Below are 23,295 nucleotides of genomic sequence, written 5' to 3' on the forward strand. Positions count from 1 at the left end.
AAATATACCTGAAATATTTTAGTAGATATCAGCATATAGCGCATTATATATTGAAAGTCTCGTTTCTTTGAACATTTATCAAATAAATGTAGTGAAATGGAAAATAGAATCACATAAATAATCTTTTCAAGTCAAATTACTTTAAAAGAAAAAAAGATTCTTAATTATTTTTTTATTAGCAAACGTCAACATACATCATTTATAACGTTTCTTTATTATTATCTTCTATGGATATACTTCTGTTGTGAATTTATAAACCTGTTGTTCAATTCGTTCTTGTGAATAAAGTTACAACAAAAACTACTTCCGGAAGAAACCGACGACGCTCGTGAGCGCCGAGGCACCGGACCGAGGATGACACAAACCTGAAGCTGCAACACTTTCGTTTGTGAACCGGTTCAACTGTGATAACGATAGGGTAAGTTGACAGGGAGTGTATTGCGTTGCATTGTTAAATCGCAAAGTTAATTGCACTTGCTTTAAGGGATAAAGCCACCGCTTTCACTGTGGCTACAACGTTGTGTTAGCTAGTGTGGCTAATATTAGCTTCGCAGCTAACTTCAGCAGCTATCCTGTGTGTTGATATGTGACATGTTGGAGGCTTCAAGACGCCCCACGGGACGATTACCAGGGCATACATACATTTATCACTTGTGTTTTACACCCCAGACCTTTTAGAAACACTACAAAATAAATTAAAATGAATGAGCTAAGAAAAAAAAAAAACGTTAAGCAACATTAAAGCTAGCTAAATGTGGTGCGGTAGTAAGATGTGTGTGTTCGCGCCACCGCTGCAGCTGCAGTTTCATGTAATCTGTAACTTTATGATATAAATAATTACGGTTAGTAATTGAAGACATGAGGTTTGGTTTTATTCTTCTTTCAGGACATATCTGCCAGATACAAACGAGCAGGTCGGCTTTGCAGAGTACAGTTGACTGTGGTCGTTTCTACTCCTCAAGAACCTGGACGCGCAGCTTTAAGGCACCCACTGTCTGAAGTTCTCCGTTCTCTGTTACTGCCTGCTTTTGGGTGGCAGTGAACTAACGTGTCGAAGAGATGGACCAGAACAACAGTATACAATCCTTCCAGGGGATTTCCTCCCCTTCGGTAACGAAGCTTTCAAGTATTTTAAAACACACTCACCCTTGAACCAGGGCGACCAGCAGACACACATTCTCAGTTTGGTTCTGCTTCACATAAGCTGACATCCTGCAGCTTCAGTATTGTGGTTTATTACTGCAAATAGAGAGGCACAGGGATGACATATTTTTTAGGCCATCTTCAGGAAGTTGGCATCTTCCTGGTAGATGGGAAAAATGGAATCATGCAATCATGCAGCTATATTGATAATTACATTCTGTGGCATAATGTCGGTGTTAATTTAGCTAATTCCTATAAAAAAAGTATATGCACGTATTATTTGATATTTATTCTCTAAAATGAGAGTCAGTAAAATAGGTGCAGCTAGACAATAACTTAAACGTCTGCCTCTAGTGTTTTCAGGCCCCAACACAGTAATATCTTTACTTTCACTAGTGAAAACTAGCTGTGCAGCCAACTTTTTAAACCTTAAATCATTAGTTGGCTTTTAAACAAAACTTGTATGTTGCAAATAGAATTTCTTTTCATTCATGTAAACAGAAAAACTTTTGCAGTTTTGTCAGTATTATTGGGACTTCTCTGGTTGATTCTGACTTGTTTTTTTTTTGGTCATGCTTTCTTGTACAGGGTGCCATGACTCCAGGCTTGCAAATGTTTAGTCCCATGATGCCATATGGCACAGGCCTGACACCCCAGCCAATCCAAAACACCAACAGTCTGTCTATATTGGAGGAACAACAGAGGCAACAGCAGCAGCAGCAGCAGCAACAACAACAAGCACAGCAAGCCAATGCAGGTACAGTCGCAAGAAAAAGTAATGGCACTCTTTGGACTTCTCTGGTTTTCTGCATAAATTGGACATGAAATGTGACGTGAACTTCTCCAAAGTCACAAATATAAGCAAACACAATATTTGTAAGCTGATTAATCACGTTTCCAATAAACACACCCATAAAACATACAGAGTGATGGTAGAAAAAGTAACTGAAAGTGTTTTAAAAAGTTTAGCTACCTTTGGCAGCAATAAACTCAAGCAAGCACTAGCTGTCGATTAGACTTGCACAATGTCTTTGTTGGGTTGAGGTCTGGGCTCTAACTGGGCAACTCCAAAATGGAGTTTTCTGTAGTAGATTTACTTGATGTTTGGGGTACTTGTCCTTCTGCACCACTTAACGTCATCTGAGCTGAGTCAGTTACTATTTCCACTATCACCCTGTAGGTTTTGTGAGAGTGCTCTGTAAAATGATTAAACTTCATGACAGTTTGTTTTATCAGCATGGAACTTTTGTTGTGATATTTACAGTACAGTTCACTTTCAATGGCCAGTTCAAGCTGAAACTTAGGAAATTGCAAACAGTGCTGTTAATTTTTCTTGCTATTGTACTTCAATCAGTTCTGTCTCATTGCTTTATCCATTACCACCCTCATAAAGAATGGTACAGTATACTCATTGCTGGAACTGGTCTTCTATCTTCTAAATGTCTTTGCTCTCCAGTCCTTCCAGGGACGTCAGGGCAGACCCCTCAGCTTTTCCATTCCCAGCCAGTTGGCTCTACCACCACAGCACTACCAGGGAACACTCCTCTGTACCCTGCTACCACCCCACTAACCCCCATGACCCCTATCACGCCGGCCACACCAGCCTCAGAGAGCTCTGGAATAGTACCACAGCTTCAGTAAGTTTGACCTCATTTAAGACATTTGACAGCAGTAACAGTCTGAGATTCATATAGGGAAACGTATGTAAGCACTAGATTAATTGATATTTATTCAGATTCAAACATAAATTTATTTTAGATTTTACAGACTACCCTAGGGTGTCATAGTGTTCATTTCTGCTTGGTTATGTTTTTTTAATTAACATCACCTTTATTTCCACAACATTGAGGTTTATTCTGAGCTATGACTTTAAATGTTTTCTATGTTCTCTCTATCAGAAACATCGTATCTACTGTAAATCTGGGCTGTAAATTGGACTTGAAGACCATCGCCCTGAGAGCCAGGAACGCAGAGTACAACCCAAAGGTGAGACACATAAACTGCCCGTCCAAAAAAAGTCACACACTCTAATATATTGTTAGTCCGCCTTTAGCTTTGATTACAGCACACATTCACTGTGGCCTCATTTTTTAAATAAGCTTCTGCAATGTCACGACATTTATTCTCGTCCAGAGCTGCATTAATTTTTCACCAAGATCTTGTATTGATGATGCAAGTGTTGGACTGCAGCACAAAGTCTTCTCCAGCACATCCCAAAGATTCTCAACGGGGTTAAGGTCTGGACTCTGTGGTGGCCAATCCATGTTTTAAAATGATGTGCTATACTCCCTGAACCACTCTTCCACAATTTGAGCCCAATGAATCCTGTCTTTGTTATCTTGGAATATGTTTGTGCCGTTATGGATAAAAATCAGTTCACGGTCATTTAGTATATTCAGGTCATCAGCTGACCTCATTCCGACTGTAGCAACCCCAGATGATAGCACTGCCTCCACAGACTTGTAAGTTAGGCACTAGGCACTAGACTCTTCTTACCCTGATGCTCCCATCACTCTGGAACAGGGTAAATCTGGACTCATCAGACCACATGACCTTCTTCCATTGGACAGTTCTTAACCCAGTTTTAGTGGTTTCATCAGTCTCCTTAGATGTTTTCTCTACTTGTTTTTTTTTTTTCTTCTTCAATACATCAAAATTTCCGCTTCTTCTTAACAAAGCTAAACTTAAGATGAATATTTGCCCTAAAATATACTGAATATATTTATGCTAAACAGCTTACATACCTAAAATGATAGCTATAGCTTGTCTCTAAAAAAGAAGACGCATCTCTTACATCCTTTTAGCGTTTTGCTGCGGTCATCATGAGAATACGAGAACCGAGGACTACTGCCCTCATCTTCAGCTCTGGGAAAATGGTCTGCACTGGAGCTAAAAGGTTAGAATATAGTTTACTTACTCACCTTTTCAGTTATATAGTTGTATGTTTAGTGAAATAAACATTCTTTAACTCTCCTTCTCACCAGTGAGGAGCAGTCGAGGTTAGCAGCCAGAAAGTACGCTCGTGTGGTGCAGAAGCTTGGGTTTCCTGCCAAGTTCCTGGACTTCAAGATTCAGAACATGGTGGGCAGCTGTGATGTGAAGTTTCCTATTCGGCTTGAGGGATTAGTCCTCACACATCAACAGTTCAGCAGGTAACTCCTGTTTCTTTAATGTTGTGTACGACTAAAAGCTGTGTGTCAAACTCGCAGCCTGTTGGTGTTAATACAAACGCTACAGTGCACATGTTTTAGCTGGCTTTAACCTTGAGGACTGAAGATAAGTGTGCCAGGTTATTTTTGTATGTTTCTCTAATCATTGCTTCTTGTGACATTCTGGATACTTTCATTTCCTTGACCTCTAATAATTGCTTCAGTAAAATCAATACAATAAAATGTGAAGTATTTAGAAGGGAAATCACCTTTTGCAAAAACTGCCAATAAGTTGATTTGTATTACTTTTTAAAAACTTATTTGTAAATTGTGTGAAATCTGTTGTGAACGATGAAGCTGTTAACTTGCTAAAATAAAGTGACTTGTGTGTTGCAGCTATGAGCCGGAGCTGTTTCCAGGACTGATTTACAGGATGATCAAACCCAGAATCGTCCTGCTCATCTTCGTTTCTGGCAAAGTTGTACTTACAGGTAAGACCAGTTCATCTCTGCTTCTCTGCTCCAATGAACTCATGAGTAGTTAATCAGAGCAGAAGGTGTGATATTGGCTTATTGTGCATGTATTATTGGTAGATCACAGATAGATTAAATTACCCTGCATATTTCTATTTCTCTCCTTGTCATCTGCTTCTTATTCTTTTTCTCATCAAATGTGAATGATTTAAGAAACTTTTTTAGCAAAATATATATAATATATTGTTTTAACTTCAGCATCAACCATTCCCCCACATCCAAAACAGTGTGACTTCATATTCTCTATTACAGACACTGTAGTTAAATTTATCTTTTCTACTGTCTGTGACATTTTTACATGTGATGCAGTGGAGGTTATAGCACAGGCTCAGTTCATCCACAATTTTAAATAGTGTCTTTGTTAAAACTCAGAAGTGTGTGTGAAATAGAACTTTAAGTACAGTAGTCTTGGATGGATATTGACGTAGTTAATTATGTTTGTTTTTAAGGCGCCAAGGTGAGAGCAGAGATCTACGAAGCATTTGAGAACATTTACCCCATCCTGAAAGGCTTCCGCAAGACAACGTAGAACCTGTAGCTCCCCCATGTTTTTTTTGTTTTTTTTTAATGTCATTTTAATATCAACCTCTGCAAGTGGACTGTTGTAAGGGCTGTTGTTCAGGGGTGTGAATGTCACTTTTAAATGTAATTTGATTTGGAAAAAGTAGTTTTTTTTTTTTTTTAAAGCATTTTAAAACTCCCTGTTCTTTTAGTTTTCAGGCTTTGTTGGTCCCAATCTCAGTCACATCCCTGATTGTACATAAGACTGTAAGAAAATGTAAAAATGATTGTAAGAGAGAGTTACCAGAGCAGTCTGACTGGGACTGTTGCTGTTTTTATTTTTGCGCAGTTTTAAATAGTTTTGTACATTGCGTTTTTATTAATTGTCCGCTCAGTCCTCCGGTTCTACAAAGACGTGTTTGGGTCTGTCTGCCTCACATTCCTATTACAGTATTTGCTAAAGTTGGTAACTCCAAATCAGTCTGCTAGGAGTTTTATCTTCTTCTGGGCCCAGCTTGTTGATTTCAGTCTAAATTCAGAGACATGTGGTCCAGTCTGTTAAGAAGTAACGGAAGCTCTTAAACTTTAAATTGACAGCAGATAAACTGAAGTGATCCAAATCCTGGCGTGGAAGTTGTTGGTTCGTTCTTCAAGGTTTATGTCACTTAGTTTCTGGCACGAATAGTCAGTCCAAAAATAATTTTGTATGGAAACAGTTTACATTGTTATTTCTGAAAGAAGTGTTTTGATGGTTATTTTTATATATCTATATATTTTATTTCAGCTGTAATGAAGAGTTCAGCTTTGAAAAAGGTGATGCTCCGCAACAATCTGCATCTTAAGTTCAGTAGCACTAAAAGATAGTATGACGGCAGATTAACTATGCATCATGTGGCCATTTTTATGTAATGTTTTTTTGCCATTCAAAACTAAATTTGAACATTTCTTTTGAGGTGGCTAATGTGTGCACTTCAGGGTGTGCTTGTGTGTCAGGAGATTTCAACTTGACAACAAAACTTCAGCAATTACCAATTCACAATTTTCAGTTCAGTGATTTTTTTTTTTCCCTCCCTAGTCAGTGTCATCGTCTTTGTTTCTGCTATTTAACAACAGGATGGCAGCAGAGATGACAAACTATCATTGAACTACTTGTAGTATTTATTCATATTTTTCTGTGATTCTTCGCTTGGCAGCAGGTAGACAGAAAAGCAGGAAGTCCCATCACAACTAAATGTAATTCTGCTTCCCCTGAAATTGTTAATGTGCTGCCATGTGCATTAATAAATATGTAAATACTGACTTTCTTGTTAAAGCTGCTTCTTTCACTATAAGAACATTTTGGTGTCTTACTCTAAAAGATCATCCAGTGAACACTGATAAATTTGTTGCACCACTGGACATAGAATACCACTCCAAATTTAAAAGCAGGTTTTATAACTGATACAAAATACATTGCAGACATTGTTTGTATTGCAAATACATTAATAAATTCTGAAATTTAAATTTAAAATTTAATTCTTTATATTTGATTAATCTTATTTCCATGTTGGTCAAAAACAGTGTAGTTTCCCTGCTTTTTATTTTTATTCAACATGAATACTATACTTAGATATAAGATGTTTTTAAATTGGTCTAAAACGGGTCTTATAAGTCTTAAATTTGACTTTTGCAGAACCTGCAGAAACCTAGAGTTAAAACCTGCAAATTTTACTTGTGCTTTATGCAGAAAATCAACAGACAACTCTGTTTACAACTTTAATATGTAATAAGGCACAAGCATATACATATTTTATTCAGCCATCAGCTACAGTATACCTACTGTCTAAACAGTATGTAGTGCTGAAAAGCATCATAGTCTACGAACCACATAGGGTTAGGAATTGATCATCTCAGAGCAGTTTGATCTTTTTTCATCTGATCTGTGTGAAAACACAAGAGCAGCATCACATGTCCAGTCCAGTTAAAACCACTTCTGCACGTTTTCTTCAGCATGTCCTAAAGTCTGCTCAGCAGCAGACAGACATCATGATTGTTTACTCTGTGAGTGCTGATCTGAGCTGAAGTCCTGTTTCCAGATGACCTCGGGGCAGTACTGGTCGTCATGGTTACAGCTGTCAGAGCAGGTGTAGACAGCCACTGTCCCCCAGTCGATACTGGCTCCTGTCGAGTCCACGCACAGACTGTTTAACAGCTGGGGCATCACCTGCAGAGACAACATGATTATCACATGCACTGAGCTGCTGCTGATAAACACAGTTCAACCGGTGTGAAGTAACACAGACACGTGTGTAATCCAGCACTCTGGGTTGTTTTTAAAACGTTTCCATTGTTTCAATACCTTTCTCAATTTTAGTGTTTCTGTAATTATTCTATACAATCGCTTTGTATCACTGGTCAAACAGCATTTAAAGAACTCTGACGGTATGAGGGTCAAGAATGATTACCTGAAACTCAAAAACCCTCTTGGCACCACAGGTGCATGGTGGGATATCCTGATCTGAAGGGATGTGCTGAGAAGAGACCCACAAGGGAGAGCCGCCTCGACTGTAACGCACCACCTAAACGTCACAAGACACAGGCATGAGTACAGAGTGTAGATCCACATTTGAAGACTGTCTCTGTTCTGTAACGGTGTGTTCTTTTCACCTGGTGTGGTTCTGGTGAAATTCTCTTTTTAAATCGCTGGAACACTTTGTTGTCCTCAGTCTCGTGCAGAGCCATCTCCTCCAAGTCTGTCTCTGCCAGGGCTGGAGAACAGGAAGTCAAATGGTTTAGAAGGTTAATTATTGACTCAGAAATTCATAAATTGAAAAATGTTTCTCCTGTTTTGTTTTTTGTATGATATCATATTTAACCTACTGTCTGCTAAAGAGGGACAATCTACACCCCTTTGAGTGCTGTCCTCCTCTGCTTCTTCAGCATCCTCCTCATTCCCCTCGTCGTCCTCTTCAGGTTCAGTGACCAGCTCAGACTCAGGCAAGAGGAAGGGTGATGTTGTGGCAATAGATGCTTCTATACAGACAGAGAAGAGCGGTTACTTCATCCGTGTGACAAGCTTAACTTCATTAACCATCTCGGTACAACACACACCTTGGCTGCAACACTCCTTCTTGTGTGTGTGTTTCCAGTGGAGGGTCTGGTGGTGTTTTCCACAGTAGGTCACAATGTGGCAGCGGGAGCAGGCTTTGTTGCCAGGACAACCACACACCCAGCACAGTTTAATTCCAGAGACCGGCAACACACTCTCGTTCTGATTGGGGTCGCTGGGGGGTTCATCGTCTGAAGAAAGAAAACACAGAAAAAAAAAAAAAGAATCAGTGCACATGTCCTGCGAGAATCATTTTATCTGCACTTTTGTTGTAAATTAAATTTCACAAACCCTGGAATAAGTAAATAATTTAAATGCAAGGTAATATACCAATGGTGTATTGACAGCTATTGTTAAAGCACAAATACAAATTTAAAACCATAGGAAATCATGCAAAAAACATCAGTTGAGATCTAAAGAGGATGAAAACTGTTGATTTCTACCAGATGATTAGTCAAAGAAACTGATTCTGAGCTGTGTGTGAATTAACTGCAGCAGATTCAGACTAAACTACTATATTCACGCATGAAGATTTTTATATTTTAAACAATGCAGCAAAGGCACACACCTGGGGGAGGATCATATGGGTAGAAGTCATTCTTCCTCGGAAGCTGACTTCTGAAAACTGAAAGGAAAAAACAAAAAGACAGAATCTATCAGAAAACCTGACAAACGTACCAAATCCTGCTGAAAACAATCAAACAAATGGTCCAAAGAAGCAATGAGGGAAATTTATCACACATATTAAAGTGAAAATCACACTTGAGAATCTAAAACCAATGAACGTTGTTGTAAACAACACAACACAACTTCTTATCCAGGCTCTGGTCATATCCCGCCTTGATTACTGCATCTGCACCAGATGATCCAAAAATGCAGCAGCACGTCTCATTTGTGATAAATCCGAAAGAACACAGGTTCCACAACCCTTCAGATCTCAGCACTGGCTTCCTGCAGCTGCTGCATCAGGTTCAAAGCTCTGACACTTACGTACAAAGTGGGCAACTCAACAGCACCGGCTTACCTGAACTCTCCATCCAGGTGGTCCCCTCACCTCACCACAAGATCCCAGGCTAAACGTTTCAGCTCTGTGGTTCTACGATGGTGGAACGATGTACCACTTTAATTACTTTAAAGTTCTTTTCCTTGGCTTGTTTAATCAAGAACAAAGACCAAACAGTGTATTCTACTTGAGTGTAAAGATGACAGATGATGAATAAACAGTAAATACCTTTCATACAGCGACTGTCGTTTCGTGTGTAGCACTCAGGGGTTCTGCAGCAGAACAGGAACAGAGTTCTGTGGAAACTTGAGTCCTGACCTGATATCGGGGCGTAAACCTGCAGCACAGATGGAAAGCTTTCATTAATCCGGAGCAGGAGTCCAAAGATGATGTTTACTACGAAGAAGGCTGGTGTTGACCCCACACTTCTTCCTACTGAAGCACAGTTGTTCTATTATTATAGTTTCTGGTGCAGCTGCAGTTTTAAACTGGGCTCCACGTTTACAGGGAACCCGTATTCATTAAGAACAGAGACGTTACGTCCATCTCAGGACCAGCTGTTCACTAACCTGCAGCAAAAAGGCCATAGGAAGGCGGCATATCTCACACTCGAGCCCCGGCAGGGAAGGCAGGCCTCTCTGGCTGAGCCACGCCGGCTTCCCCCCGACTTTACTGGGGAACTGCGGAGACCGAAGCCGCCACGGTTCCGCCTCCTCCAGGAAACCGAGAACCACCTCCGCCGAGGACATGTTTGTATCGCGGGACATTCACCTGTCTAACAAACACGTTGTTAACAACTGTCCAGAATAATCGAAGACCGTTCAACACAACACATGAAACATTGGTCCGGTTCTGAAACATGTAGTAGAGGAAACACAGGCCGCTGATGTTTGGTTCCGCTCTCCCGCAGCTGTCACTGTAGAAATGTCTAAATTTACATTTAAAAGGTTAAACTGTGATTTAATAGCTTGTGAAACTCTAAGAGATTTAATGTGTTATGTTTATTTTAAGTTTTTGAAGATTTGAATTATGTTTTATTAATAATCGTCATTCACGCCGTTAGATGGCGCAAATGTCCTATTTCACAACAAAATACAATTAAAATACACTAAATAAACCTACTTCAGTACTTTACTGTATCAACCACAGTGATGAGGTACTAATCATTTTGTTTTAATATTATAGTTTAATTAACAAGGACATAGTAAGCATCGTACAGTTTACTGGTTAAGCAACTTTAGGATTTGTGATTTATTTAAAGAAATATAATTAGAATTACTTAGAAATATAATTTCAGCTATAATTGAAAACTATTATTAATAGCAATTATAAGAATGTCAATACAATCATATCATTTATGTCACATCATATACGGTCAAAACGGATAAAGAAAAACTGAGGGTGAAAAAGATAAATATTAAAATGAAATAAAAACTGTAAAAGTCTTAAGTATAATAAGGATGATACAAGTTTTATACTAAATAGACAAATAAGGGTAAAATAAACATCACGTCAGAGGATAAAACAGCTGACTTATACTTATTTCCTAGATATTTATCCAAACCACAAACTTTAAATTTGTCTTTACCTACTTTTAACCTTCGACCCTAAAATGTGATGATTCACCTGATGAGGACTTGTGTTTTTGTTCCCATAAAGAACACACACACACACACACACACACACACACACACACACACACACACACACACACACACACACACACACACACACACACACTCACACACACACCGTGATGTCATGTGGGGGGGGTCTCTGCTCCGTCCGCTTCATCCCGGACGGACTCGGACTGACTGACGGTAAACTGGTCTTAATTGAAGCACCGCACTGTTAATTGGATTTTAATTGATGTTTAAAGACACCATGAAGGTCGACTGGGGCACGGGCTCAGTTCTGGACTGTGTGGAGTGAGAAAAGGTCCAAGTTTTTGTACTTGAACCATGAAAACGAGAAGGAAGCGGCCAGCAGCGACGGCATAGTTCAGTTGACCAGCGACTCGGAACCGAACGGGACTATGGACGTGAAAACCGGACCGAACCACAGCCGGGGTTGACTCTCCGAACCGGGACATGTCACCTTCCTCTCCCTGCCAGATGCCGCCGCGGGGCGATGGGGGCTACAAGCCGGCGCCGGTGTCCCCTGCTCCGCCTGTCCCGCCGAGGAGGGTCCGGAGCCGGGACGCGAGCTCCGGCAGGACGCGGCGGTCCGGGGCTGGAGCGGCGGACCGGTGGGTGAAGTGTGTGCTGGTGGGGGACGGAGCTGTGGGGAAGACCAGCCTGGTGGTCAGCTACACCACCAACGGGTATCCCACCGAGTACGTCCCGACGGCGTTTGACAACTTTTCAGGTAAATAAATGTTATTTATCATTTTATAAAGTGAGTTAATAGATATTTATCATCAAGTTTGATCAGAGCTGAATAAATAAGAAATAAAATCATAAAGACTGTTTTTCTATTTACAGTGAAGTAATGACATGATTAATGAAATGTGGTCTGAGCTTCCTCAAAGTCACAGATGACAACAAACACAATATTTCTGCTGATAAAACACAAACAGTGTGGATGTTTTTATTGAACACACCCATTAAACACACACAGTGACGGTGGGAAAGGTAATGACAGCAGGTGGAACCACCTTTGGCAGCAATAATCTCAGACAAACTCCTCCTGTAGCTGTGGATCAGCCCTGCACCACCTCCTGGAGGAACTTTGGACCCGTCTTCCTCACAGAACTGACATATTTTAAGTTGGTCTGGTCTGAACAGCTCCACAGGATCTCTGTTGGGTTGAGGTCGAACTCTGACCTTTTGACTCCAAAGGGGGATGTTGTGTCCCTGAGTAAACATACTTGCAACATCTGGGGTCCTCATCCCTATAAATAACCCTGATATTATCCTGTTGGACATCTTGATAAACCTGAGAATTCATTTTCCTGTCCATGATAGAAACCTGTCCAGGTCCAGAGGCAGCTAAGCTAATGCTCCCTCCACCGTACTTCACTGCTGGGAAGGTGTCTTCATGTTGGTTTATATGTTTGGGAGTGAACACACAACACTATATGTGGTGTTACGCAGAAAACCAGTGTCAATACCTTTTAATGCCACTGTAGCAGTTACTTTATCAGAAGCTTGATTATTCCACATCATCATCATGATGATTGAATCTTTTCTTCACCATGTGAACTTTGGTTAGTTAACACAGTTAGCTTTAAGACTGTGTCAGAACGTTTTGACCATGTAGACCTTTAATATTTACCTTTTCAGGAGAGAGATACACTATTATTGACCTTATTTTGTGTGTGTGTGTGTGCAGCGGTGGTGTCAGTGGATGGACAGCCAGTCAAACTACAGCTCTGTGACACAGCTGGACAGGTCAGTGATCTACACACCTCGGTAGCAGCAGCATTTCCTGATTGGTTATTTCTTTCTATTCTAATAGTGAAACAAGCTTTTTAATGATGACAGAACCACAAAAAGATATTAAGTTGAATGAAAGTTTAGCCACTTAAAGGACAGATTTGATTGATTTGATTATGTCACTAAATTCCTCTATGCAGTTTCATGGTGTACCTTTTAAACTTGGTTTTATGGATAACTCAGAGGAGACAAAACACGATGCATATCTCAGTAAAAGTGTTTGTCTGCGTCTCTGTCTGGGAATCTACCCGTTTGTATCTGACAGATCTTTCCTAGGAAAAATGATCTAACTGGCAGACAGGAGATGATGTTTCATGTCAGCACTGCAGGAGGAAGTGTTTGCTAGAGCTTAGACCAGGAAGCTGTGAAAGAAATCCTCCTCCTCCTCCTGTTCCACTGTAATACTGTGTTCTCAGATGAATGGGAAGAATGAATGGGAAGATCACAGCGAGATGGAGGAAAGTTAGATCTTCAGATTTTATCGTCTCAATACTGCTGGATTAAAAACGAAGAGGAAGAAAGATCTCAGATTATTTTCCCACTCTTCTGGGACTAAATTCCTTCTCCTTGAACTTATTATGATATCAACCTTTGCTCCTCCTCCCTCTTTTCCTCTTCTCTCCCAGTCCCCTCTCTAATTATTCCTGAACAGATAGGACGGACAGGATGCTTTAGTGACTACATGCTGTGCTGCAGGCGTCTCTTCTCCTCTTGTTGACCCAAACGCCTTTAAAAGCATTATCTGGTTTATCTCATTGTCTTCAACACGATCTCTCGATCTCTTCTGACCTCTGCAGGATGAGTTTGACAAGCTGCGTCCTTTGTGTTACACCAGTGCCGATGTCTTCCTGCTGTGCTTCAGTGTCGTCAGTCCTGCCTCTTTTCAGAACGTCCCTGAGAAGTGGGTCCCAGAGATCCGGAAACATGCACCCTTGGCTCCGCTCGTCCTCGTTGGGACGCAGTGCGACCTCAGAGACGATGTCAAGGTTTGGTCATTGTTTAACAAGTATAAAAATCACTACATCATGTAAACAAATGAGACGGATTTTGCCTCACGTATGATTTTAATTTATTTTATTATATTTTAGTTGCCCATTAAAACATTATTCTGGACTACTCTTTGATTAATATTGAAATAACACAGTGCTGTCCCTGTCTTCAGGTTCTCATTGACCTGAATAAGTACCGGGAGCAGCCTGTTGACCCAGTGGACGCTCGGCGCTGTGCGATGGAGATTGGAGCTGTGGCCTACATGGAGTGCTCCTCACTGACCCAAAAAAATCTTAAGGAAGTGTTTGACACAGCCATACTGGCCAGCCTGCAGAACTACAGCTCCCATAAGCACCTGAGAGGGAAGCAAAAACGACGGAAAAAGCAAAGGCAGACACCAGACAAGATGAAGAGTCTGTCGAAGTCATGGTGGAAAAGATACTGCTGTGTGGCCTAGTGCAGACCTGCAGTCTGCTGTCAGTCCGACTCCTGAGATTCAGATCCTCTGTTGACTTGATCTTGATGTGGATTCTGATGTGTTTGAGTTCTGTCTGGACTCTGGTTTCTGTCTAATGGAGCCTAATGTTGAGCAGGAGCTTGACTGGAAAGTCACTGAGAACCAAAGGAAGACTGTGATGGATCTAAAAAGAGGAGTTTTAGTCTTGTGATGGATGAGATTTACTACTGAGCTCAGCCTGGTTTAGCAGAAATTGATCTTTTTCCAAGAATGAACCGTGGCTCTTGGTGCTTATCTGGCCTTTTTCTAGCCTGGTTTTAGTCTCCCTCCAGCAGGAGCAGCTGCCTGTGCCCCTCCTGGAATTAAACTGGTATGAACCAGTCCCTCTACATGTCATGGTGGATGTGGTGACGTTGTTTAGACCGATCCCCATTTGAACAGATTAGAAACTTTTGCTTTTGAGTCTGTGACACATTAATTTCAATGGTTTTGTGTAGCTTTGTTATGCATCCTGTTATTGTTGGTGACCTAAATGAAACTGCAGCTACATTTAGACATTTTTCCTATTTTTTTAATCTGGTTAATCTGGTTTCTAGTCGACATGATCAGAAATAACTACAAACTGAAATAGATCCTAATTTGCATAGGAGCTGAATTTTCTGACTCGACTTGATCATTTAATCACTAAACAAACAAGTCCAGAATTATTAAACAGATCAGCCTGTGGTTCATTTTAGAGTTGCTTTTTATAACTGGGCTCTTTGTTGTTCTTACTTTATTTGGTGTACATACTGTACCTGTAGTCTCGGTCTGTTTATGGAGTTATATCTGCTTGGTTTTAGTGTCCTGTCACTCTTTGGTCCAGAATCAGTTTGGTGAGGCTCATACACATTGGAACAAGAAATACCAACATCCTCTCCATGAGGTTAATATAGTTTTGTTGCACAAAATTAACACATGTATGTTTTTATTGAAGCAAAATTACCAAAGATTTCAAATGAAAACATATCTAACACTGAATTAGGAATCAGTGGTTTAAATCAGCCATTAGTGATTTATCACTTTATCATCCTCATCTTCATCTAGTGTTTTCTACACCAACAATAATTAGCCTTGATCCAGTGGAGTGGTTTCTCTGTTTTTATTGCTTTTGGACAACAATGGACGTTTATGGCACAGACGAATAAACCGGCTTCATGGACAACACCTGTGAGTAGAGATAGTTAGTGTCTGATTGGAGATTGTGAAAAATCAATCAATGTGGTTCAGTTAAATTAAAATCTGAACCACTGTAGCATAGTTAACACTTGACCTTAAGTAGAAGGAGGGACATTGTAAACAGTAACTTACATCAGCATGGAAGTGGCAAGTTGCAAGGCAGGCAAAATCTATGTATGGGTTTCAGATAATACTACGGCTTGATGCATGTTTGATTTATCTTTCCAGACACAGCTTTAAGTGTGAGCACTCAACAGAATTAGAATTCACAGTGTTCTCTGTATGTGATTAAATTTACACACTCAGCTATTTGATGTGCAGCTTTGTTGCAAGAAAACGCACTCACTGTAAACATAGCTGGGATTTTACCTATCAGTGCGTGTGTACATTCAGTAAAATCATCTCTTAGTAGTAACCAACTTGTCTTCTCCCAAAATATGATCCTCTGTTTTATTAGTGCCTTTCTGAAATCCTCTGTCCTTCCTGTGTCTCCTGTATGCTCCTTTAGTTCTGCATCCACCTCCACTGCCAAGCACTCAACTTCCACGCCCTCCTTTATATATTGTAGTTAGTAAAGCTAGACCAAAACCCCAGTCATTTGCAACTATTTGTCTACAGTGCATTCATCTGAATGGTTCATTGTATTATTAGAGTCTCTGCAGCACAAGGGGAAAACGTCTGCAATGATTGAAGCAGATCAGCTGTGGTTCAGTACAACAGAATCATTCATACTGAGCTGACATAAACACAAAACTTTACTTTCAGGCATTTCTTAAATCTAAAGATTATCTGACAGCACAGCAGCATTTCAGTTGACAACTAATATTCTGCTGCTTTTGTCCTGATTCACACCAGGTTCTGTTAATATTGGTTAAAACGTGAACAATAACTCTGCTCTGGAGCGGGACATGTCATTTTCCGAGCATCAAATAAGTGTTAGCTCAGAGCTAAAATAGCTTCTGTTACCACCAAACTCATGTGATTACAGGACTTCTAGGTCATGATTAGCTGCAGGGCCAAAGCCTTGATAATTCTGAGAAAGAGGAGCTGTTATCTTAATCTGTTTTTTCCTTAAATGCTCACTTGTTGTTGTTCTAGTTATTAACTAGTGTGTAGTTCAAAGTCAATTTTCTATGGTGTTCTGGAAGTTGAGTCACAGACACTGGGCTTGTTTCTCTTTAGTTCAAAACGTCTCACTTCTCGTCCAAGTTGCTTTTTCTGTATGAATAAAATTAATGAAACGAAACCGTGGTAAATGGTACATTTAGGGATTTCCTAACTTCCAACTAACAAGATGTTTGAGTGAAAAGTGAAACTTACAAGAAGCAAAACAAGTTAACGTGACTCAAATATCAGGTAACCTCACCTGGATGACTGAGAATCTTCACTGACATTGAATTTCATTTTTTCTTTTTGTCAGTGAATGCATCACTAGTACTTGATTTAGATTTGTTCATTTACACAGACATCTGTGAAAATGTTTAACCATCACTACTCATGTTATCAGAGCTACTCGTTTATCCATTAAATGTATGTATACAACCTGAACCAACCTGGCTACAAGATGTACATTAATCCCAGTATGTACCCCACTGACAAATATGTGAAACGTTTGGTCGTGTTGACCTTCGGCCTCTGTGTGAAGCTCTGACTGTGTTTTACTGGAGCTGTTTGCTAGTTTTCTGCTGAAGCTGTTGCTGAATGGACTCACTGTGTCGATGTTTTACTCATGATAGAAAATGTATTGTTTCCTACTCTGGAAAAGGCATAATATGTTGCTTGTCTTGCTGTTTGTGTGCAGCCTTGGTTGGTGGTGCATTTAAGTAGGCTAAAGGTCACGCAGGCCCTTATGATAGCTGGCATTTCTTGGGGTTTAATCAGTGCTTTTGCTTTTACATTTGCAATTTACTGCATTGCATGCAGCACGTGGTGCACACAGAGAAATCGAAATCTGGGCCAATTAGTTTTTTGTAATGAAATCATTTTGACTTGTTTTCCCCCAAAGTTCACCAAAGTTTCAAGCTCCTTCGGTGTTTACTGATATAATAACATGTCAGAGACATGAAAAACTGGGAGGTGAGGAAGCTCCTACTAACTGAATCATATCAGAATAACCGTAATTACTAGTTTCCACCATCCAGAAACATTCGACCTTTGCACCTTTATTCTGAGCAGTCTTCATGAGTTATGTGCCAAAATGTAGTTTAACATTAACACACTGGAGAGTTGAGTCAGAAAGTCAGCTGCAGTAATCCTGGTCATTTAGTTACCTCCAACTCCTGTTCTAATAAACTCCTGGTCATACTGTGCTGAGGATTGAGGTCGCAGTAAAATCCCTGAGTGTAGTGAACTGAACAGTTTTATTTCACGTCCTCAAACCTTGACTGTTAGTCCGGAGCTGGAATAAGGTGAATGATCCACAGTTTGTGCTGTGAGAGAAGATTGACTTTGTAATGTAGAACAGATGGGTCTCTGAAAGTGAACTATTGTGTATAAAGACGGTCAGAGAGGAGAGAGCTGGTGTTTTTCTATAGACGGATGGTTTCCACTTTACCGTTTTGTTGAAGTTAAGATGGAAAAGTTACTGTTTTGGATCTGGATGGGTACGTTTGTTTAAACCATAACAAAATGTGTAATGGCAGTGGCACCTCTGTTTTTTATTTATTTGGTGTTTTAATATTCTTATGACAACTATATTCAAATTGCTAACACTTATCTGTAGGGACATTGTGACTTGTTAATTGTTGTATGCTGTAACTGATCTTACAGACCTTTATACTTTTTCCCATGTGATTTTTCTTTATCGTTTTCTGATAGTGAAATTTGCCATCCAGATCCATACATGATAAAAATAATTTGTGTTGTGATTTTGTTTGTGGTTAAATGGCCTTAAATTCATTTTAAGACATTTTATATTTTACCAGAGACCAAATACTCGATTTCACAATAATAACCCACAAAGCCCATGAAGAGGAGCCAGCCTGGGAAAATGGACAGAATCATTCTTTCTTGACATGTAATTGCTTTACTAAGGCAGATAAAGCACACCAGGGCTCACTCACATTGGAAACCAGCTGGGAACTCGTCTTAGGAAACCAAGCCACACAGCCTGTGAGAAACATCACCGTGTTTTCATTTTCCCTGCATGTAAAAACATTGCTGCAGATAATGTGCTGCTGCAATCTGCTCACACTGAATTCTCTATAGAACTGAGGATGTCAGTCAAAGTAAAAAGTGTTTGTAGAGAAGTTTTATATCCTGAGAAATAAAGAATATTTGGGGTAATGCTGCTGGGTTTTGTTGATTTTAACGCCTGATGCTCAGTCATGGATCTGGGTGTGTTTGAGTATTTGTTCTGTACTGTAAAGGACAATATGTACTTATGTTTTATATCAGTGATCCACTAGTAAGATACAAGACCCAAGGTTTAAATTTCAATAAGAGTGGGTTTTAATTTATCCAACAAAGTTAAAAATACAAAGAAGTATTTATTATAAATTAACTTGAACCTAAGCTCAACAAAGGCTGAATGACACAGGGTGACTGTGTTATTTCATGTTGTCGTGGCTGAACTAATGTTTTGGAATCGCACAGCGCACTTTGTGATAACCACGTTCAACAACCATGCTGCGTTCAGCTGATTCACATCAGGATGCAGGGGATAAGATCTGACGATGTTTGGGGGGCATGAAGAGACACAAACACTCAGAGAGGGAGGGAGAAAGTCGTCCAACTTCAGACTGGATCATTGTAAACAGACTCTCTGCTTCCAGGCCCTCATGGTTGTGCAAGAGCTTTATTTTGAAGGCTGTCGTGTGACATTTGGTTTGTGGCTGGAGGCAGTATGTGTGTGTGTGTGTGTGTGTGTTTGAAAACAAACTGCTTTACTCTACCTGACAACACAGAGTTAGTGCACAGTGAAAAGACCGACTTTGTTCTGGATAGTTCAGCTGCTCTGTGACTCAAGCAGCACCAGGTTGTTTGATGATATTACTCAGCTGTTGTTCTCCTCTCTGAGTGGACTGGATGCTGACTCATACAAATTACAGCTTGTTTTGCTAAGTGAATGAACTCTGCTGGGAAAACACCAGCAGAAAGGTTTACAATTACATTTAGTTAATTGACAGACGCCTTTATCCAAAGAGTCTTACTTTAAGTGAGGTACAAGGCAAAATATCTAAGCCAAGGAGAAGAACTTTAAAGTGTTTCAGCTTCAGTTTCATGGGGTAAGTAATGTGTCTTGGTCCAGCAGACAGTTTTTGTTTATGACCCAAAACATTATGTAACATAATCATACAATGGAATATTTTGTCAGAAGGTAACAGAATAGTCTCCCACATGGGTTTTAAATTTAGTTTAGCCCATTAATGACCCATAATCATACTTTGAAACTATAAAATGCACCATTTCTGAAATCTTGAACACATGTAGCACTAAAAAGAAAGTACCTGCCAATACATTTAAGTGAAATTAGGCCCTCAGTAGTCCTCATAGTGTCAGTTTTCAGAATGATTTCCAAAGCTCTTTTAATTTGAATTCATTCAAGTTTCACAATGCACAAAACAGTTGCTACCATTGGAAAAGTTGCAAAAGCATTGACTACTATTAATCATAAACATGTTGGATTATGTTACAGTTTTATTAAACACATTTACTTGATTTGACAGGTGTTTACTGGGATATTAAAGCAACAGGAAAGCAGAGGGACCTAACCTTTGCAGAAGTATTGTGCAATGTGCACACACATGCACAAAAGGAAAGCTGCCAGTATGTAGGGCACTGGTTTGAGGTTCATTTCCAGCACATTGTATAATTTTACAGCCTCTCAGTTTGTGTGTGTGTGTGTTACATAAAGAGTGGCCAGAATGACATCAGTGCTGACTCTTAACGAGCTCAGTTGTAATGAATTCTCCAGTCTCATAACAAGCTACGGTGTAACCTTATCTTATTTTTCTTTAATAAGTGAACACATTTGACACATCTAATTTAGTGATTTAGGGTTTTAATCAAAGTTCTAGGTTGGTTTGTATTTTAAATAAGGGAATTCTCTCTATTTTTGATAATGTAATGACATGCCTGCTTCAAAACAAGATATACATATATATATATATATATATATATATATATATATATATATATATATATATATATATATATATAGAATAAAACATCTGAAGGTTGTATAAAAATGAAAACTTCACATGGACATGTTGACATAATAGCAGCAAAGGCACACATTAAAATGTTGTTTTATTTACCTCCTCATATTAATGTGCACTGAAAGAAAGAATTCAACTGATTCTTTATTTCTTTTATTTTAATAAATTTATTATCAGACACACTGAAAAAATTGCAACTAGAGCATCTACAGATTATACTGACAAGAGCACACTAAGATATGGTTTCAGTGAGTTGTACTGTTATTATTTCAAGCTGTAGTCATTTTTGCACAGTTTGCAGGCTCAGAGTTTCAGCTACTTTGCAGTTTTGATGGCAAAAGCCCTCACTGCTATTAAAAGGTTGTACGAGCTGTGTCGCTGAAGCTTATTAGTCCTACTGTATAGGCAATACAACATCTCTGTGAAAAAGAAGCAGACCAACCCACCAGGGAAATTCCTGATTGACCAGATGAACAGTCGACAGCTGGACACAGTTTCTGTGCCAGCTAAAGTGATCAGTGGTCTCAGTCTAGCCAACCATAAGAAGATTTTAATTTTATGTTTAAAATAATGATTATTACCCTGTATTGGAAGTCCTGTAGCATTTGTTCCACAATGTGGTTAATAGTCAGTTCACATATAGAGAGAGTTAACTAGTGAGATTAAAAACAAGGTGACACATTCTCCTGGAATCTTTATTCAATGTGAAACTGCCTGAATGTGCTTTATCTCTGTCCACTCAACCCCTGCTCACAGACAAACACACTTTATCCTGTTTCTTTCCTTTCCTTATCACTATCTGCTTCTTTTTCTGCAGTTTTCTGTTTTCCTGTCAAACACACTATCTGTCTTTGCATTTTTCTGTCACCATTCATCACACCACCTCTTCCTCTCCTCCTTGCTACACATCTCTACAGGTTGTTTATTTGAATCACCTTGTGACCACGTGTTTGCACTGTATTTGTGATGGCATATGTGTTCAAAGTTCACTGAGAGTGTCATGTGGCTTTTACACAATTGAGTAATTCTCCAAGCTGAACACTGTGTTTCAATAAGCACACTGCTGAAAATCACAGGTCAAGGTCAAAATGTGCTGTGCTATATTTTCACATCCTGGTCACGTACTGTACTTGTATAGTGAATTAACATTATGTCAAATTTATCTCTACACTATGTTAAATATTCCAGCAACTGCAGTATATTTGGTTGTATTGCAATCAGAATTCAAGCTAATTTAAGTTATTGTAAACAGGATACATGGTTTCATTACATGTTTTTAACTGGGCAGGATGAAAATAAGTTTAGAGAGGATTTTTATAGAGGGAATAATGTTTAGCAAGGTTTTTTTTTTGGTAACAATTACATCTGATTAAATTGGGTCAAGTTGGTGGAAAAAGATGAAAGCTAGCAGTAATGAAGTCCTCAAACTGAAAGTTTTCTATAAACAGGCACAGCAGCTGATGTCAGTGTTGATTTACCAGGGGATTTACTGCATTCGCAAGACTGTGGTGCTTCTTGAAATACTAAAAAAATATGGTATAAGAGAATAATATATTATAAAATATATTTTAAAACTAATACAAATAATATAATATTATAATATATAACATAAAATACACAATGTATAAAATAACAGTTTTCAAGAATGACTACTACCTAGAATGAATATATCAAAGGCCACAGAGGTTAGGATTAATCTATTTATTTTTATTTTATATCGAACACACACAACTACAAACACACACTACACAGCACAGAATAAACGCTGAATAAATACTGAACACACACTGAATAAATACTGAACACACTGAATAAACACTGAACACACTAAATAAACACTGAACACAGTGACTAAATACTGAACACACTAAATAAATACTGAACACACTGAATAAATACTCAACACACTTAAGACACTAAATAAACACTGAACACACTGAAGAAACAATAATAAATACTGAACACACATTGAATAAACATTGAACACACTGAATAAACACTGAACACACTGAATAAATACTGAACACACTAAATAAACACTGTAAACACTGAACACACTGAATAAACACTGAACACACTGAATAAACACTGAACACACTGAATAAACACTGAACACACTGAATAAACACTGAACACACTGAATAAATACTGAACACACTAAATAAACACTGTAAACACTGAACACACTGAATAAACACTGAACACACTAAATAAACACTGAACACACACTGAATAAACACTGAACACACACTGAATAAATACTGAACACACAATGAATAAATACTGAACACACATTGAATAAACATTGAACACACTGAATAAATACTGAACACACTGAATAAATACTGAACACACTAAATAAACACTGAACACACAATGAATAAATACTGAACACACATTGAATAAACACTGAACACACTGAATAAATACTGAACACACTGAATAAATACTGAACACACTAAATAAACACTGAACACACACACACACACTGAATAAACACTGAACACACACTGAATAAACACTGAACACACACTGAATAAACACTGAACACACTAAATAAACACTGAACACACTGAATAAACACTGAACACACACTGAATAAACACTGAACACACAC

General features: G+C 39.0%; 3 protein-coding genes across 3 annotated transcripts; 2 read left to right on the forward strand and 1 right to left on the reverse strand.

Annotated features, from left to right (window-relative positions):
• Positions 1-310: 310 nt before the first annotated feature.
• tbp (TATA box binding protein) lies at positions 311-6,625 on the forward strand. Its single transcript, XM_026378878.1, has 9 exons — positions 311-418; positions 887-1,110; positions 1,732-1,900; positions 2,600-2,780; positions 3,042-3,129; positions 3,948-4,039; positions 4,128-4,295; positions 4,689-4,783; positions 5,275-6,625. The coding sequence occupies exons 2-9, from the start codon at positions 1,060-1,062 to the stop codon at positions 5,352-5,354; spliced, it is 924 nt and encodes a 307-aa protein (XP_026234663.1). The 5' UTR covers positions 311-418; positions 887-1,059; the 3' UTR covers positions 5,355-6,625.
• Positions 6,626-7,075: 450 nt separating this feature from the next.
• pdcd2 (programmed cell death 2) lies at positions 7,076-10,270 on the reverse strand. The gene is made up of 8 exons (XM_026378877.1): positions 9,987-10,270; positions 9,646-9,754; positions 8,983-9,039; positions 8,417-8,605; positions 8,186-8,338; positions 7,973-8,073; positions 7,771-7,884; positions 7,076-7,529 (listed from the first exon to the last, which is right to left on the reverse strand). The coding sequence occupies exons 1-8, from the start codon at positions 10,182-10,184 to the stop codon at positions 7,350-7,352; spliced, it is 1,101 nt and encodes a 366-aa protein (XP_026234662.1). The 5' UTR covers positions 10,185-10,270; the 3' UTR covers positions 7,076-7,349.
• A 908-nt stretch (positions 10,271-11,178) lies between these two features.
• rhoua (ras homolog family member Ua) lies at positions 11,179-17,829 on the forward strand. Its single transcript, XM_026378880.1, has 4 exons — positions 11,179-11,784; positions 12,751-12,809; positions 13,652-13,840; positions 14,017-17,829. The coding sequence occupies exons 1-4, from the start codon at positions 11,508-11,510 to the stop codon at positions 14,299-14,301; spliced, it is 810 nt and encodes a 269-aa protein (XP_026234665.1). The 5' UTR covers positions 11,179-11,507; the 3' UTR covers positions 14,302-17,829.
• Positions 17,830-23,295: the final 5,466 nt, after the last annotated feature.

The sequence above is a fragment of the Anabas testudineus genome, chromosome 3 (genome assembly GCF_900324465.2).
Source record: "Anabas testudineus chromosome 3, fAnaTes1.2, whole genome shotgun sequence".
Classification (NCBI taxonomy): domain Eukaryota; kingdom Metazoa; phylum Chordata; class Actinopteri; order Anabantiformes; family Anabantidae; genus Anabas; species Anabas testudineus.